The 17,763-nt window shown below is 40.5% G+C and overlaps 1 protein-coding gene across 2 annotated transcripts in view; it reads left to right on the top strand.

Annotated features, from left to right (window-relative positions):
• Positions 1-17,763, top strand: part of AspRS-m (aspartyl-tRNA synthetase, mitochondrial) — a 348,037-nt gene that overhangs the window by 73,745 nt on the left and 256,529 nt on the right. For both annotated transcript variants that reach the window (XM_067151851.2, XM_068228690.1), the window contains exons 3-7: positions 10,139-10,317; positions 16,140-16,238; positions 16,319-16,417; positions 16,503-16,673; positions 16,752-16,928. In XM_067151851.2, coding sequence (XP_067007952.2) covers positions 10,139-10,317; positions 16,140-16,238; positions 16,319-16,417; positions 16,503-16,673; positions 16,752-16,928 — 725 coding nt within the window. The remainder of the gene's footprint in view (positions 1-10,138; positions 10,318-16,139; positions 16,239-16,318; positions 16,418-16,502; positions 16,674-16,751; positions 16,929-17,763) is intronic.

Raw genomic sequence — 17,763 nt, 5'->3', positions numbered from 1 at the left:
TACACTGGTGCACCAGCCCCATTATCTTATATACTTCGAAAATATCTACATGAAATAAAATTTAATATTAACACCCGAAAATTGGGTTGTATGGCAAATCAAGGGCTTTTGACAGCACCCAACGGAGGTTAAGTCCACACAAAACCCATGCAAATAAGGATACCCGACACAACACGTTAAATACACAAGGGAACACACACATCTCAGCCCAATGTCACCCCACAAGGTCCTCATAATAAGGAGAATAGTCCCATTAAAAAAAAAAAAATCGCAGAAGCAGTAGAAAGCAAGGGTGATAAATAAGACCCCAAAACAAATTAAAATAGAAAGAGCAAGTTAACTTCACAACACCGAGATCGAAAAACAAAAATGACATGAGATGAAAAACAATGCATTGTCATCCACATGGAGCACGAACAAGATGCTGTAAACTCGGCCGATACCAGACACAATAATCATCAGTTACATAACGGCCAATGCCAGAGATTAGACAACAATGGGAAATGAGAGATAAGACCGACCCCAAACATCTCACGCTAGGGCTGCCCAAAACCCTTGACTTAAACCAGCAGACGTTACAGTCATTGTTGAAATATAATGTTAATATTACGCAGGATTACACACCTCTAATTAAGTAAATATCACTTTAAACACCCGCAATAGAAATAAAACAAGAAATACCAACCCAATCCAAGAAATAATTACCCATGAAAAAATAAAATTTATAAGGTTGATAATCATTAAAATTAATAATAATAATAATAATAATTTTTTTTTTTTTTGAAAACTTAGTGCAGCATAGCATTTATTCGAAACATGGACAAGAAGGCCAAAAAACACGAAAGGATGCCCGGAAACCAAACAGAGAATCACAACACCAAACACAGGGGCAAACACGAATACCGCAACATCAGCGATACATACAAAATTTAAAAAAGTAACCGCACTTGCCTCCAGGAAATAACACAGAAAACTTACACATATACGCAGGTAAACCAAGAATACCAGGGAAAACAAAGTTACACAAAGGCAAGGGCGAAATTTCAAAAGTTACGCAGACAATAATGACCTTCACAGCAACACATGACGTTCACTTGAAACTAGAACGCAATAACACCAAACTTAGATAAAATTCAAATCATAGTTAAAAACACAACCTATAATATAAATAACACACCCCAAGCACACAACATTAACACAAATAAATTAGAACAGTGTACTTATAAAGAGGTCATATGACTGAGTAACTAACGTATTTCGAACCAACACTAATATTCATTAGAAATTATGTAATAAACTTACATACTACACCACACAACTATACTAATATGAAAGAAGAATATTAAAGGCAAGTACAATCTCCTGCTGGGGCAGTTATACAACCTTATCCAATACCCGAAGGTAAAATCAAAGTTTTATGTGCCGGTAAGCACGCCATTATTGAGCAGTCAACCTTCCACACTCGTTGAAGTCAAACAGTCAAGAGAGACACTCCGATCAAGGCCACAAGGAGCGACACTGTCCAACCATGCAGCACGCTCTGGTGGGCTCCGTCAAAGCACACCTAGTAATAATGCTCGCACATAGATAGCGCAGGAGTACCTATTGCTATCCACAATACGATTGACCACACCAGATATAACTTGCAGAAACGTTACACGCTGTCATGTCCCAATAGTCATACATCCAAAGAGTAGTATTACCATCCACTAGTCACATAGTGTAGAATTTGAGTTCCAAATAGATAATGGCAATATTATGAATGATGATATTGGCACATTATCAATAAAGCAAGGTCCAACAGTAAAATGCTTAATCCACGAAATGTTATTGCACGGATAGTTCACAAAATTTAATAAGTGTCGCGTAGACAGTTGATAGTCCAAGTTTATGGCACAAGTAGCGTATATAGTTAATAACGCTACACTTAAAATCCAATGAAAGTATTTAATAATTCACCTATTCAGTACATTTTGTCCACTTATATGTGGTTACAAATACAAACAATCATTTATCATGTTTCGCCCCATTTAATAGCCTTGAATAAAATCTTAAAATAATACACTTAAACATAAAAAAGAAACTAGAAAATTAGCCTTGTAAAATATTGGTACGGTACATATATTGTGAAATGGATTACATTTGATGAACTCACAATATTTTAGATACCACTTAGTTGAGCAGCTTGTCTTCTTACTTCCAATTCTTCCCAGCCCAAACTTTGCAACATTTTTGTAACGCTACTCGTTTTTTGATAATCACCCAGAACAAATCAAGCTGCTTTTCTTTGGATTTTTTCCAGTTCTTGAATCAAGTAATCCTGGTGAGGGTCCCATACACTGGAACCATACTCTAGTTGGGGTCTTACCAGAGACTTATATGCCCTCTTCTTTACATCCTTACTACAACCCCTAAACACCCTCATAACCACGTGCAGAGATCTGTATCTTTTATTTACAATTCCATTTATGTGATTACCCCAACGAAGATCTTTCCTTATATTAACACCTAGATACTTACAATGATCCCCAAAAGGAACTTTCACCCCATTAACGCAGTAATTAAATCTGAGAGGACTTTTCCTATTTGTGAAACTCACAATCTGACTTTCAACCCTGTTTATCATCATACCATTGTCTGCTGTCCATCTCACAACATTATCGACGTCACGTTGCAGTTGCTCACAATCTTGGAACTTATTTATTACTCTGTACAGAATAACATGAACTTAGGTTAAGTTATAAGGAGATTCCCACCTTCCAATACTTATCAATTTCCTATACCTAGTTTATTGCTTACATGACCTAATCCAGCTTAATCTCTAGGTGTATACATACATGTTTCGTTCCGATTATGGAACATCTTCAGCTAAAAGATTTGACAAAAAATGGCAGGACAGTTAAAACAAATGTAATGATTATGGTGATGAAATAAAATGTTCATTCATGTTGGGTTAAAATTTCCAACAAGTCACTGTCCAAGTAACTAATAAAATTGGCGTAAGGGGTCTTCTTTATGATGGAGACATGTATACTCGTTGATCTTGAAGATAAAATTGAGAATATAAAAGATTTTCTTAAAAGATGGTTGTCGGGGGAACTCTTGAAACAACCATAGTTGAAGTTAGACTATTAGAATGAGTCTGAAACAAGAAGAAATTGAGTAAGGAGGGAGATATTTTAAAGGAGAAAACCTTGTAAGAATGTGTGTTGGTGAGGTATATAAGGAAATATACCTTATATATGTGTTGGTGAGGTATATAAAGATATATATATATTATATATATAAGAGGAATCTGAGAAGATGAGCTGACTGTCGGCCTCTGCTGTGCTGCAGCCATCTTCTTATACAGTAATTTGTATGCTTTCACATAGAAACAGAGGGAGTGTCTGGTCCGCTCAACACTGCCTTGTGAGTTGTTTTGTTTCGCTCAGTTTGGGGGAATCTGTCTGAGAAGGTGAGCTGACTGTCGGCCTCTGCTGTGCTGCAGCCATCTTCTTATACAGTACATTGTATGCTTTCACATAGAAACAGAGGGAGTGTCTGGTCCTCTCAACACTGCCTTGTGAGTTGTTTTGTTTCGCTGGGTTCGGGGGAATCTGTCTGAGAAGATGAGCTGACTGTCGGCCTCTCCTGCGGTGCAGCCATCTTCTTATACAGTAATTTGTATGCTTTCACATAGAAACAGAGGGAGTGTCTGGTCCGCTCAACACTGCCTTGTGAGTTGTTTTGTTTCACTCAGTTTGGGGGAATCTGTCTGAGAAGGTGAGCTGACTGTCGGCCTCTGCTGTGCTGCAGCCATCTTCTTATACAGTACATTGTATGCTTTCACATAGAAACAGAGGGAGTGTCTGGTCCTCTCAACACTGCCTTGTGAGTTGTTTTGTTTCGCTGGGTTCGGGGGAATCTGTCTGAGAAGATGAGCTGACTGTCGGCCTCTCCTGCGGTGCAGCCATCTTCTTATACAGTAATTTGTATGCTTTCACATAGAAACAGAGGGAGTGTCTGGTCCGCTCAACACTGCCTTGTGAGTTGTTTTGTTTCACTCAGTTTGGGGGAATCTGTCTGAGAAGGTGAGCTGACTGTCGGCCTCTGCTGTGCTGCAGCCATCTTCTTATACAGTACATTGTATGCTTTCACATAGAAACAGAGGGAGTGTCTGGTCCTCTCAACACTGCCTTGTGAGTTGTTTTGTTTCGCTGGGTTCGGGGGAATCTGTCTGAGAAGATGAGCTGACTGTCGGCCTCTCCTGCGGTGCAGCCATCTTCTTATACAGTAATTTGTATGCTTTCACATAGAAACAGAGTGAGTGTCTGGTCCTCTCAACACTGCCTTGTGAGTTGTTTTGTTTCACTCAGTTTGGGGGAATCTGTCTGAGAAGGTGAGCTGACTGTCGGCCTCTGCTGTGCTGCAGCCATCTTCTTATACAGTACATTGTATGCTTTCACATAGAAACAGAGGGAGTGTCTGGTCCTCTCAACACTGCCTTGTGAGTTGTTTTGTTTCGCTGGGTTCGGGGGAATCTGTCTGAGAAGATGAGCTGACTGTCGGCCTCTCCTGCGGTGCAGCCATCTTCTTATACAGTAATTTGTATGCTTTCACATAGAAACAGAGGGAGTGTCTGGTCCGCTCAACACTGCCTTGTGAGTTGTTTTGTTTCGCTCAGTTTGGGGGAATCTGTCTGAGAAGGTGAGCTGACTGTCGGCCTCTGCTGTGCTGCAGCCATCTTCTTATACAGTACATTGTATGCTTTCACATTGAAACAGAGGGAGTGTCTGGTCCTCTCAACACTGCCTTGTGAGTTGTTTTGTTTCGCTGGGTTCGGGGGAATCTGTCTGAGAAGATGAGCTGACTGTCGGCCTCTCCTGCGGTGCAGCCATCTTCTTATACAGTAATTTGTATGCTTTCACATAGAAACAGAGGGAGTGTCTGGTCCGCTCAACACTGCCTTGTGAGTTGTTTTGTTTCACTCAGTTTGGGGGAATCTGAGAAGATGAGCTGACTGTCGGCCTCTGCTGTGGTGCAGCAATCTTCTTATACAGTACATTGTATGCTTTCACATAGAAACAGAGGGAGTGTCTGGTCCGCTCAACACTGCCTTGTGAGTTGTTTTGTTTCACTCAGTTTGGGGGAATCTGTCTGAGAAGGTGAGCTGACTGTCGGCCTCTGCTGTGCTGCAGCAATCTTCTTATACAGTAATTTGTATGCTTTCACATAGAAACAAAGTGAGCTTCTGTTCGGTTCAACACTGCCTTGTGAGTTGTTTTGTTTCGCTGGGTTCGGGGGAATCTGTCTGAGAAGGTGAGCTGACTGTCGGTCTCTGCTGTGCTGCAGCAATCTTCTTATACAGTAATTTGTATGCTTTCACATAGAAACAAAGTGAGCTTCTGTTCGGTTCAACACTGCCTTGTGAGTTGTTTTGTTTCGCTGGGTTCGGGGGAATCTGTCTGAGAAGGTGAGTTGACTGTCGGCCTCTGCTGTGCTGCAGCAATCTTCTTATACAGTAATTTGTATGCTTTCACATAGAAACAAAGTGAGCTTCTGTTCGGTTCAACACTGCCTTGTGAGTTGTTTTGTTTCGCTGGGTTCGGGGGAATCTGTCTGAGAAGATGAGCTGACTGTCGGCCTCTCCTGCGGTGCAGCCATCTTCTTATACAGTAATTTGTATGCTTTCACATAGAAACAGAGGGAGTGTCTGGTCCGCTCAACACTGCCTTGTGAGTTGTTTTGTTTCACTCAGTTTGGGGGAATCTGAGAAGATGAGCTGACTGTCGGCCTCTGCTGTGGTGCAGCAATCTTCTTATACAGTACATTGTATGCTTTCACATAGAAACAGAGGGAGTGTCTGGTCCGCTCAACACTGCCTTGTGAGTTGTTTTGTTTCGCTGGGTTCGGGGGAATCTGTCTGAGAAGGTGAGCTGACTGTTGGCCTCTGCTGTGCTGCAGCAATCTTCTTATACAGTAATTTGTATGCTTTCACATAGAAACAGAGGGAGTGTCTGGTCCTCTCAACACTGCCTTGTGAGTTGTTTTGTTTCGCTCAGTTTGGGGGAATCTGTCTGAGAAGGTGAGCTGACTGTCGGCCTCTGCTGTGCTGCAGCCATCTTCTTATACAGTACATTGTATGCTTTCACATAGAAACAGAGTGAGTGTCTGGTCCTCTCAACACTGCCTTGTGAGTTGTTTTGTTTCACTCAGTTTGGGGGAATCTGTCTGAGAAGGTGAGCTGACTGTCGGCCTCTGCTGTGCTGCAGCCATCTTCTTATACAGTACATTGTATGCTTTCACATAGAAACAGAGTGAGTGTCTGGTCCTCTCAACACTGCCTTGTGAGTTGTTTTGTTTCACTCAGTTTGGGGGAATCTGTCTGAGAAGGTGAGCTGACTGTCGGCCTCTGCTGTGCTGCAGCCATCTTCTTATACAGTACATTGTATGCTTTCACATAGAAACAGAGTGAGTGTCTGGTCCTCTCAACACTGCCTTGTGAGGTGTTTTGTTTCGCTGGGTTCGGGGGAATCTGTCTGAGAAGGTGAGCTGACTGTCGGCCTCTGCTGTGCTGCAGCAATCTTCTTATACAGTACATTGTATGCTTTCACATAGAAACAGAGGGAGTGTCTGGTCCGCTCAACACTGCCTTGTGAGTTGTTTTGTTTCGCTGGGTTCGGGGGAATCTGTCTGAGAAGGTGAGCTGACTGTCGGCCTCTGCTGTGGTGCAGCAATCTTCTTATACAGTAATTTGTATGCTTTCACATAGAAACAGAGGGAGTGTCTGGTCCTCTCAACACTGCCTTGTGAGTTGTTTTGTTTCGCTGGGTTCGGGGGAATCTGTCTGAGAAGGTGAGCTGACTGTCGGCCTCTGCTGTGGTGCAGCCATCTTCTTATACAGTAATTTGTATGCTTTCACATAGAAACAAAGTGAGCTTCTGTTCGGTTCAACACTGCCTTGTGAGGTGTTTTGTTTTGCTGGGTTCGGGGGAATCTGTCTGAGAAGGTGAGCCCATAGGGGAGTCAGCTGACTGTCGGCCTCTGCTGCGGTTAGAAACAAAGTGAGTTTCTGGTCCTCTCAACACTGCCTTGTGAGGTGTTTTGTTATGCTGGGTTCGGGGGAATCTGTCTGAGAAGGTGAGCCCATAGGGGAGTCAGCTGACTGCCGGCCTCTGCTACGGTTACGAACAAAGCGAGTTTCTGGTCTGCTCAATGCTGCCTTGTGAGGTGTTTTCTTTCACTGGGTTCGGGGGAATCTGAGAAGATGAGCTGACTGTCGGCCTCTGCTGTGGTGCAGCCATCTTCTTATACAGTATATTGTATGCTTTCTCATAGAAACAAAGTGAGTTTCAGGTCCTCTCAACAGTGCCTTATGGGGTGTTTTGTTTCACTGAGTTCGGAAGAATCTGTCTGATATCAGGTGATGTCCAAGTAGAAGGTTAGCTGAAGAGACAGAGACCTTTGGCCTCTGCACTTTTGCAGCTAATTCACAAAGGTTCAGGTGGAGCTGTGTCTGCAAGAAAATTCAACATAGGTATAGGGTTCGACCTTCCCGACAAGGAAAGATTTATACCGTACCCAGCCAAGTAGCAGAGTACTGAGGCTGTAATTCTTACTATTTCTGGACAACCACCCCAACCTGATCCTGTATTTTGAGATAGACTTTTGCGGTGCTACCTGTGACAGCCAGTTCCTAACATGTACTCTTCCCACTCACTTTGCATGCAGCTTCCAGGATGTTTATTTTTTTCTTTGTTCAAAAACCCATACCTGAGTTTTTGATGTGGGGACCTCCCTGAAGATTGTGCTAGTGGGCATTCCCTACCCTAGCTGATTCGTCCACCCCAGTAACACTACATTAACAACTGGCGCTCCTTGGTCTGCCAAAATGACTGCTACCTAGTGTATACCTCACTGCAGCTGGCTAGCACGATGACATCCCCACTTTCTTGGATATGACCATTGTTAAAGTGAACAAAAGGAAATGCAGTTCAGAGGCCATGAGTTTGATTCTTGGCTGGATCAGGTATTTTAACTGCATATAGTTCGTGTTTGTCTCATTGCACATCACACTACAAACACGCAATGGTGAGTACATTCCTCCATGTAGGGAAAGGCATCCTCTGTAAAACTGGGCTGAATAATCCATACAAAGTGCTGGTAACTGCAAAGAGGCCAGGAAGTAGTAGTAAGAACATTTTAGTGAAATTCAATTTTTGATTTGCTTATTGTACTGTTTGTCCATACAATGGGAAGCTGATGGTTCTAATAAATCATATGAGGGCTGATAGTGGTAGGATCGTGCTCAACTCTCTTGCCTTAAATCGTGTATGTAACCGTACTCGGGATAATTACGCCTACACATACTAATAATAATAATAATAATAATAATAATAATAATAATAATAATAATAATAATGAACATTGACATAAAATGCGAATGAAGGAATAGTGAAATGACGCAGTGGCGGTGAATTCACCACAGAGCATGGAAACGTGATGGATAACTTTCAATACGCAAAATTAAATCATATACAAAGGAACACTTACAGGACTAAAAATGACAACTAAAAAGGATTGTGGAAGGTACAGGAACCCTATGAGGTCCATGGGAAGGTATGGCGTTATGGGGGAGAAAAGGCTCACAAGAAACACCCTCTAGCTCAACTATATTAAAAATAACAAATGAAAAATTACAAGAAACAAAGTTAAATGACAGAAAAGCTGATACTTCACACATTTGACAAATGGATACAATTATGAATCCAAAATCATAAATGAATGGATTATTGATTTTTAAAAAAAACTCAGGTGAAAGACTTGAAATTACAAACAGCGGGAATCTGTGGCAAACTCAGACACGTTGAATTTAAAACTTTGAAAAAGACATTAAGCAAGAAAATACCGAAATGCAAAGGAATTAAATCAAACAAATCAGGAACATTGAGAATAACATGAAAATAGCACTTACCGCAGAAAGGCAGGAGTTCCCGAGGGGAACTCCTCAAGGGCATCTGCACTCAAGGACAGTCAGATGGGATAGTCGCGGCCTAAACGCATCCCACATGCGAAGCAGCCTAAAGCCGGAAATTGAGAAATTACAATCCACCAATAGGACACTGTTCCACTAGATTCCTGTTCGTCAATACAATTGCATGACCATATATGGTCATTTCCTGGCCTACTGATGCGAGAGGAATTACATCACCTGTTTCAACATCAGTAACCGCACATGCGGTATAGAATGTTTCACAACTAAAGCACCTTTACATAATTTTCCATCAGATTACAATTTTGACATACAGAATTACAAAGATTAATTTTCAAATAATTCTTCAAGAAATTCTTCAAGTTAAAATGTCCCAAGTCTTTTCTTCATGCTTGCTGACATTAATTTAAATAATCAATTACATGAAATTTACATACAAAAAAAAATCACTGTTTTCATCTTGCAATGTTCATACTGTTCAATATAACTTGCTGTCCTAAATTACATTTTTCTTAAATTATTAAAAACATATTTAAGTTAATATTTCTTGCAGTAAAAATAATTCTAGCAGAGTCCAGAGTTCTTATTTCTCCATTTCTCACAATACAAAATATTACAAACAAAAATGAAATCCTTCAGACATGTTAAATTAAAAACTTAAAAATTATATTTCCCATAGTTCCAGTTCTCCGTCCCACCACATATTACAGTGTATATAACATACACCATGAGTCATCATTACCACCCATTTTAAGAAGAAATTGACATTGTTATTTACAATGTATGCAAACATTTTATCTAGCAATTTTCATTCTATGAAGAAAATGGGCTCCTGTCACTAAACAAACTATTTGTGCCTGTATTGGCATTTTTAATCAAGATTATAACAGTTGAAGTAATCAAACAGAAATGAACTTCCAGGTAGCAATAAAATTAAAGCACACCTGCAAAAGAGAGTGATAGATATGATTTAACAATTTTTAATTTCTAAGGTTATGTTGCAAGGAGTTTCCCACCTTCCAATACTTGTACAATTTCTTATTGCTAGTTTATTGTTTACATGACATAATCCATCTTAATCTCTAAGTGCGATACTAAATAGAACATTTCTAATTTCAGCAAATGATTTCAGATTCCCTTCATATCTGCTCATTCTTTGTTTAGCGTCAACGCATCGGCCAGAAAGTAAGTTTACTGAACGAAGCCATACATGTGGTGAACTGAACTCCAGTCATTTGGGTTTGAGAGTGCACCTGTGTGGTTGGGTTCATTTCGAGCGCTTGGGGAGGTTCGTCATCTTGCGTGATGCATATGGCCTTGTTCAGCTGACAGCATCAGATAAGGTAATAAACTCTTTTTAGCACTGTGTTTTATCCTGATGATTTAATCTACAGCTTCTTTTTTGTAGAGATCTATTTTAAACTGATACCTTAGCATATAGATCCAATTTAGATTGGAGAGTACGACAAAGGGAACTCTTCTTTGATCTTTCAGTGAAGTGAGGTGTTGTTCTACTTCTCTTACACATGTTTGCTGAAAATGTGCAAAAGCTTGGTAGAACGTTACATACTGTAAATTCAAATGTGTAATCCTAAAGGAGTGAAATACTTTGGTGTATACTAAACAATAATCGACAGCGTAAACTCTGTGTAGTTACTCCTGTGCTGAGTATTAAAATAAACAACACAAGCAAAGTGCGAGGGCATTTCAAGGAACTGTTTTAATTTCAGGACAGAATTGAAATACCGACGTGTTTTGTCTCAGGTTGCAAAAGCTAAAATCAGATACTATTTGTTGTCAAGGACAAAGATGAGGTCTAAATGTTTTGGCTTAGACAACTTTATGGAAAGACAGGCAACTTTCAGATAAAAGTAGAGATTGTGAAATACATTTCAGTGAAGAGTTGATTATGAAAATAGATTAGTAGGAGCCCTGAAGATGGTTTTCTGTTGTTTCCCATTTTCAACACCAGGCTGTACCTTAATTTAGCCCATGGCCGCTTCCTTCACACTCCCGTCGCCATAGGACCTCAGTGTGATGTAAAGTGGATTGTAAAGGAAAAAATATTATTTTACAGTGGAAAAAGTGCAAAAATTGTAATGCCCAGAGTGTGATAACTAAAACCAGAAGCATTTCCTCATTATATTCCCTAACTTGCCCAAATATGTGTCAACAAACTGTCGATTGACCAGTGTTATGACATGAAGTGTCCGACTCATTGGCTGAACGGTCAGCGTACTGGCCTTCGGTTCAGAGGGTCCTGGGTTTGATTCCCGGCCGGGTCGGGGATTTTAACCTAAATTGGTTAATTCCAATGGCACGGGGCTGGGTGTATGTGTTGTTTTCATCATCATTTCATCCTCGTCACAACGCGCAGGTCGCCTCCGGGAGTCAAATTGAAAGACCTGCATCTGGCGAGCCGAACCCGTCCTGGGATATCTCGGCACTAAAAGCCATAAGACATTTCATTTCATGACATGAAGTTCCAACAATGAGACAGAAAACTGAACATAAAAGCATTTCAGGTGACAGTAAAAAGTGAGGGAAATTACTGTACTTACATATTGTTCCTCTCACACAGAGAATTCAACTGAATTAGATCCTGTGTAACACAATATTCTTCTGAAGAAGCAAATTTAAAATCTTAACCAGTAATTAGTTGGAACTGAAATTAATTCTGAGCACAGCCAAGACCAGAATTAATATGCTGGAAAAGAAACTTAAATTGAATCATTGCCAGTGCACAAGTAAGAAGTGGTTATAGGTTCCCATGGCACTAGGTACACTTCCTCCTAATAGATCTGATTCTGTTAGGAACACCATTTAACATATCAAATAAAGCAGCCATTTGGCTTTTACCCTTGAGTTAACAGTTTAAGCCACGTGAAAGGAGGGGTTAACTTAACTTCGACCTTAACCTAGACTTATCCTTAACCTTCGTTGATGAAACAGGATGAATAATCAAATTCAGAGTTCGGGATTAGGTTTTAACCCACGTTGATGAAACCGGACTCTACTGAAATATTCATAAAGGTCTCTTCCTTGGAGTACCCCTCTTCGAGATTGTTTCTGTAGTGAGCAGCATGTGAATAATGGAATTATAGAAACAAACAAATGAGTAAATAAGAAAACAACAAAAATCAGAATAATAACACTGAGATTAAAAACTGTTGTACACAGTGCTACCACGCAGGCAAAGTGACCATGTGCTACAGATGGGAAGCTCTGGCAACGTGGAGTGCAAGTTGTCACTTTGCAGCCAAGCAGGCTGTCAGTTTGCTGATTCCCAAAATTCAGAGTATAGTATCACTTTCCTATATATTATTTTCACGAGAGATTAATCCTGTATGTCTACACCTCCACCAAAGAAATAGTTGTGATTTGCTGAGCGTGTGGTACCGACCTCAACCCTGTCAACATCTCTTTTTCAGACGTACAATACTGCGCATCGCATACGACAACAGTGTGAAGATCTGAACTTCTGAATGAATGATTAAACCTGGATTCTGTTCACTTAGTTTATTGAACATATTCACAGTGCACTGCCTATGGTCACTTTTGAGCGGTTTTCCTCTTTTGTGCTTCACTACACGCAATGGTCCTACCTCTTGCTCCATTTTTCTCACTATGAATACTGAATGTCCCCCTGCGAACCATGTGACCTTGCCGTGGTGTGGAGGCTTGCATGTCCCAATGAAGCAGATAGCCGAGCCACAGATGCAACCATATCGGATGGGTACCTGTTGAGAGACCAGACTGACGAATGGTTATCAAAAGGGGGGCGGTGGGGTGTGGGGGGGCATAGCAGCCTTTCGGAAGTTACAAGGACGGCAGTCTAGATGATTGACTGATATGGCCTTGTAATAATAATACTCGGCATGGCATAGCTCTGTTGATACTGCTACATGGCTGAAAACAACGGGAAACTACAGCTGTAACTAACTCCCGAGGACATGCAGCTCTCTCTGTATGAATGATGTACTGATGATGGCTTTAGTCCCCCATTCGGATTTTCGGGTGGGGACAACACGAGAGGGGGCAATCATCAGGAAGATGGATACGGACATTCTGCGAGTCGGAGCGTGGAATTTTAGAAGTTTGAATCATTGTGGTAGTTAGAGAATCTTAAAAGGGAGATAGATAGACTAAAGTTAGATGAAGTTGGTAAACTGAAGTACGTAGGCAGGAAGAACAGGATTATTGGTCAGGTGACTACAGAATTATCGACACAAAATCAAATGGGAAATGCAGGGGTTGGTCTAATAATGAATAACAAAATAGGGCAGCGGGTAAGCTACTACAACCAGCATAGTGAAAGAATTATTGTCATCATGATAGACACCAAACCAATGCCCACCACAGTCGTGCAGGTCTGTATGCCTAGTAGTTCAGCGGATGATGAGGAAATTAAAGGAATGTATGAAGAGATAGATAGAGATAGATGTGTAAAAGGTGACGAGAGTCTACAGTAATTGTGATGGGAGACTGGAATGCAGTGGTAGGCCAAGGAAAAGAAGGTAATACAGAAGGAGAATTGGGACTAAGGAATGAAAGAGGAATTCGGCTGGTTGAATTCTGCACTGATCATAATTTAGTCCTTGCCAATACTGGGTTCAAACAGCACAAAGGATGGCTGTATACGTGGACGAGACCTGGAGACACTGGAAGGTATCAAATAGACTTCATTATGATTAGGCAGAGATTCAGAAATCAGGTGTTGGATTGCAAAATTTTCCCAGGAGCAGACGTGGACTCTGACCACAACTTGTTGGTCATGAAATGCCATCTGAAGTTGAAGAAATTGAAGAAAGGGAGGAATGCAAAAAGATGGGATCTAGACAAATTGAAAGAAAAGAGTGTGAGGGATTATTTCAAGGAACATGTTGCACAAGGGCTAAATGAAAAGGCTGAAGGAAACACTATAGAGGAAGAGTGGAGAGTCATGAAAAATGAAGTCAGTATCATGAAAAATGAAGTCAGTAGGGCTGCTGAAGAAATGTTAGGAAGGAAGAAAAGATCAACTAAGAATCAGTGGATAACTCAGGAGATACTAGACCTGATTGATGAACGACCAAAATACAAGAATGCTAGAAATGAAGAGGGCAGAAAAGAATACAGGTGATTTAACAATGAAGTGGATAGAAAGTGCAAGATAGCTAAGGAAGAATGGCTGAAGGAGAAGTGCAAGGATGTCGAAGGTTGTATGGTCCTAGGAAAGGTAGATGCTGCATACAGGAAAATCAAGGAAACCTTCGGAGAAAGGAAATCTAGGTGTATGAATATTAAGAGTTCAGATGGAAAACCACTTCTAGGGAAAGAAGACAAAGCAGAAAGATAGCAGGAACATATCCATCAGTTGTATCAAGGTAAAGATGTATATGATTTGATTCTGGAACAAGAAGAGTCCGTTGATGCTGATGAAATGGGAGACCCAATTTTGAGGTCAGAATTTGACAGAGCTGTGAGTGACCTAAACAGGAACAAGGCACCTGGGATTGATGACATTCCCTCTGAATTACTGACTGCCTTAGGAGAAACCAGCATGGCAAGGTTATTTCATTTAGTGTGCAAGATGTATGAGACAGGAGAAGTCCCATCCGATTTTCGGAGGAATGTAGTTATAACTATTCCCAAGAAAGCCGTTGCTGACAGGTGTGAAAACTACCGCACCATTAGTTTAGTATCTCATGCCTGCAAAATTTTAACACGTATTATTTACACAAGAATGGAAAAACAAGTTGAAGCTGAGTTGGGAGATCAGTTTGGATTCAGAAGAAATGTAGGAACACATGAAGCAATCCTGACTTTACGTCTGATCTTAAGAGTATCAAATTAAGAAGGACAAGTCCACGTACATGGCGTTTGTAGATCTGGATAGGGCATTCAATAATGTTGATTGGACCAAACTATTTAAGATACTGAAGGCGATTGGGATCAGATACCGAGAACTAAGAATTATCTACAACCTGTATAAAAATCAGTCTGCAGTGATAAGAATCGAGGGCTTTGAAAAAGAAGCAACAATCCAGAAAGGAGTGTGGCAGGGCTGCAGTTTGTCCCCCTGCCTTTTCAATGTTTACATAGAACAGGCAGTAAAGGAAATCAAAGAGGAATTTGGAAAGGGATTCACAATCCAAAGAGAAGAAATAAAAAACTTGAGATTTGCCGATGATATTGTTATTTTATCTGAGACTGCAGAAGATCTCTAGAAGCTGCTGAGTGGTATGGACGAAGTCTGGGGTAAGGAGAACAAGATGAAAATAATTTAGTCCAAAACAAAAGTAATGAGTGCAGTGGAACATGGCAGGTGATGCAGGAAATATTAGATTAGGAAATGAAGTCTTAAAGGAAGTAGATGAATATTGTTATTTGGTTAGTAAAATAACTAACGATGGCAGAAGTGAGGAGGACATAAAATGTAGACTAGCACAAGCAAGGAAGAGCTCTCTTAAGAAAAGAAATTTGCTCACTTCAAATATTGATATCGGAATTAGAAAGATGTTTTTGAAGACTTTCATTTGGAGAGTGCCATTGTATGGAAGTGAAACCTGGACGAAAAGAAGTATAGCTTTTATGCATAATTCGGGGCTTTATTTCAGGGCCTTGCAACAGAAACAGACAGGTTATTTTTTGTATATGGTTTTCTCGTAACACATTTTGCAATTTGCTTTGCATCACTGCGACACAGGTAGGTCTTATGGCGATGAGGGATAGGAAATGTCTAGGAGTGGGAAGGGGTGGCTGTGGCCTTAATTAAGGTACAGCCTTGAAAATGGGATACCACGGGAAACTGTCTTCAAGGCTGCCGACAGTGGGTTTCGAACCTGCTATCTCCCGAACGTCAGCTCACAGCTGCGCGCCCCTAACTGCACAATGTGACGCTTCCCTTGTTGGCAGTGGGATCCAGCTCTCCTTCCAACTGGGCAACATGACGTCATTTTCGTGGATGGTGGGAGGGTCAGAGTGCTTAAAGTTTGACGTTGACTATAGTGTAGATTATTAGCCAGACTACGTTCATCAGTTGTATCACCAGTTATAAGTCTGTATTGTGTGATTTGTATGTACTTATGTACAAAATCCTGAGTGAACAATAATTCCCTCATGCCCTTAATTCTTTATGTGTTAGAATACAATTCATTACATCATTTTTAGTTTTACTTTTCAGAGGAATGATATAAAAAAGAAGATAAAATCTGTCTCCCTTGAATCGGTCGCTACTGCTACTGGCATAGTTTGCAGGCGGCCACGAGGACAGGAGAACAAGGTTAGGACTCAAGTTTTAATAGTGGATGAAAAAAATTAAAAGTTGTTAAGAGTATACATTGATGTTCTTCCTGTTGATAGAATATGCCTACTGGAGAGGTGGAAGTTGTTTTGGAAGAATTTGAAGTAGTAAGTCCTGCAATGAAACAACTACCATTCCATATCCGTGAATACAACAAGGTAAGATACAGTATATCAATTACCATCAGTAAACAGAAGGCTGTTTTAATGTTTTCTGTTTATTTCTGTATGCGTTTGGTTGTAGGCCAAGGAATCCTTGAGAATGAAATACCGTTATCTGGGTTTACGATTCCACGAACTGCAACACAATCTGCGCTTGCGATCCAATTTATTGATGAGAATGAGAAACTTCTTATGTAATGAATGTGCTTTCGTGGACGTGGAAACTCCAACTCTTTTTCGTAGAACACCTGGAGTAAGTAGTCATCCTGATGAATTGTGTTGTAATGATTAAATATGCTGAGTTCTGAGACTCTGAACCATGTTGTTCCAGGGAGCTCAAGAGTTTGTTGTACCAACACATCTTCCAGGCCAGTTTTATTCTTTGGTACAAAGTCCACAGCAATTCAAGCAGTTGTTGATGGTGGGAGGTACTGATCGGTACTTTCAGATTGCACGCTGCTACAGGGACGAAGGAACAAAGCCCGACAGGCAGCCAGAGTTCACACAGGTACAGCACTCATTACAGTTTGCTATTGTGACTATAGGTTACAGAACGGGACACAACATTACTTTAATTTTGCAGTTTTATTCACATTTTATACATTTATGTGTCACGCCTACTAATTGAACATTGTGTGGCTCAGAGTAGACATTTCTAACAGCAAAAAAATCCCTTCTGTCCTAAATTATTAAGGATAATCATTCAGCTTCTACATTGGCCACAACAAAATCTAATTTTTCGATTGTTCACCACGTAGTGATATTCAGGGTGCAATAAGGAAAGTGAAAGAAAATGTCTGCTTATTGAAGGACTTGGAGAAGAAAAAGATACCAAGCAAGGATAACAATGAAAGAAGAATGGACTGAGGAAGTCCGTGAGAAAAACAAGTGTGGCACTAATAGAAAAGGAAACGCCTAGCGGAATGACTGGGCGATGAAGATGTATGCTGAAAAGAAAATTAGATCACATTGTGCAATAGAAGAAACCACGTAGAAATTGAAGAACAAGCAGAAGAATATTAGAACAAAAAGTTGGCTGTAAAATGACTAATCATGCTGGGATAACTTTACTGCCAGAATACAGAGTAGTTCCTACTTCTTTGACTAGAAATGAATATGAAAACAAGTGATGGCAGTTTGATAAGGGATCAGAGATGAAACAAAGAGGTATTTTAGCGTCACCACCAAAAACTGTATAATAGATGAAATCCAAGAAGTCAAAACAGCACTAAAGAGCATTTGAAATGATGATCTCACCTCAGCTGGGATACAAGCTCTGAGTTGCAGATCACAGCATTAGTGAGTCTGTTATTAGACTGGGTTATTTGTGAGATGAAGTCTGG

Source organism: Anabrus simplex, chromosome 7 (assembly GCF_040414725.1).
Source record: "Anabrus simplex isolate iqAnaSimp1 chromosome 7, ASM4041472v1, whole genome shotgun sequence".
Lineage (NCBI taxonomy): Eukaryota > Metazoa > Arthropoda > Insecta > Orthoptera > Tettigoniidae > Anabrus > Anabrus simplex.
Note: the sequence above shows the minus strand (reverse complement) of the source record. Positions and strands in the feature narration are given on the sequence as shown.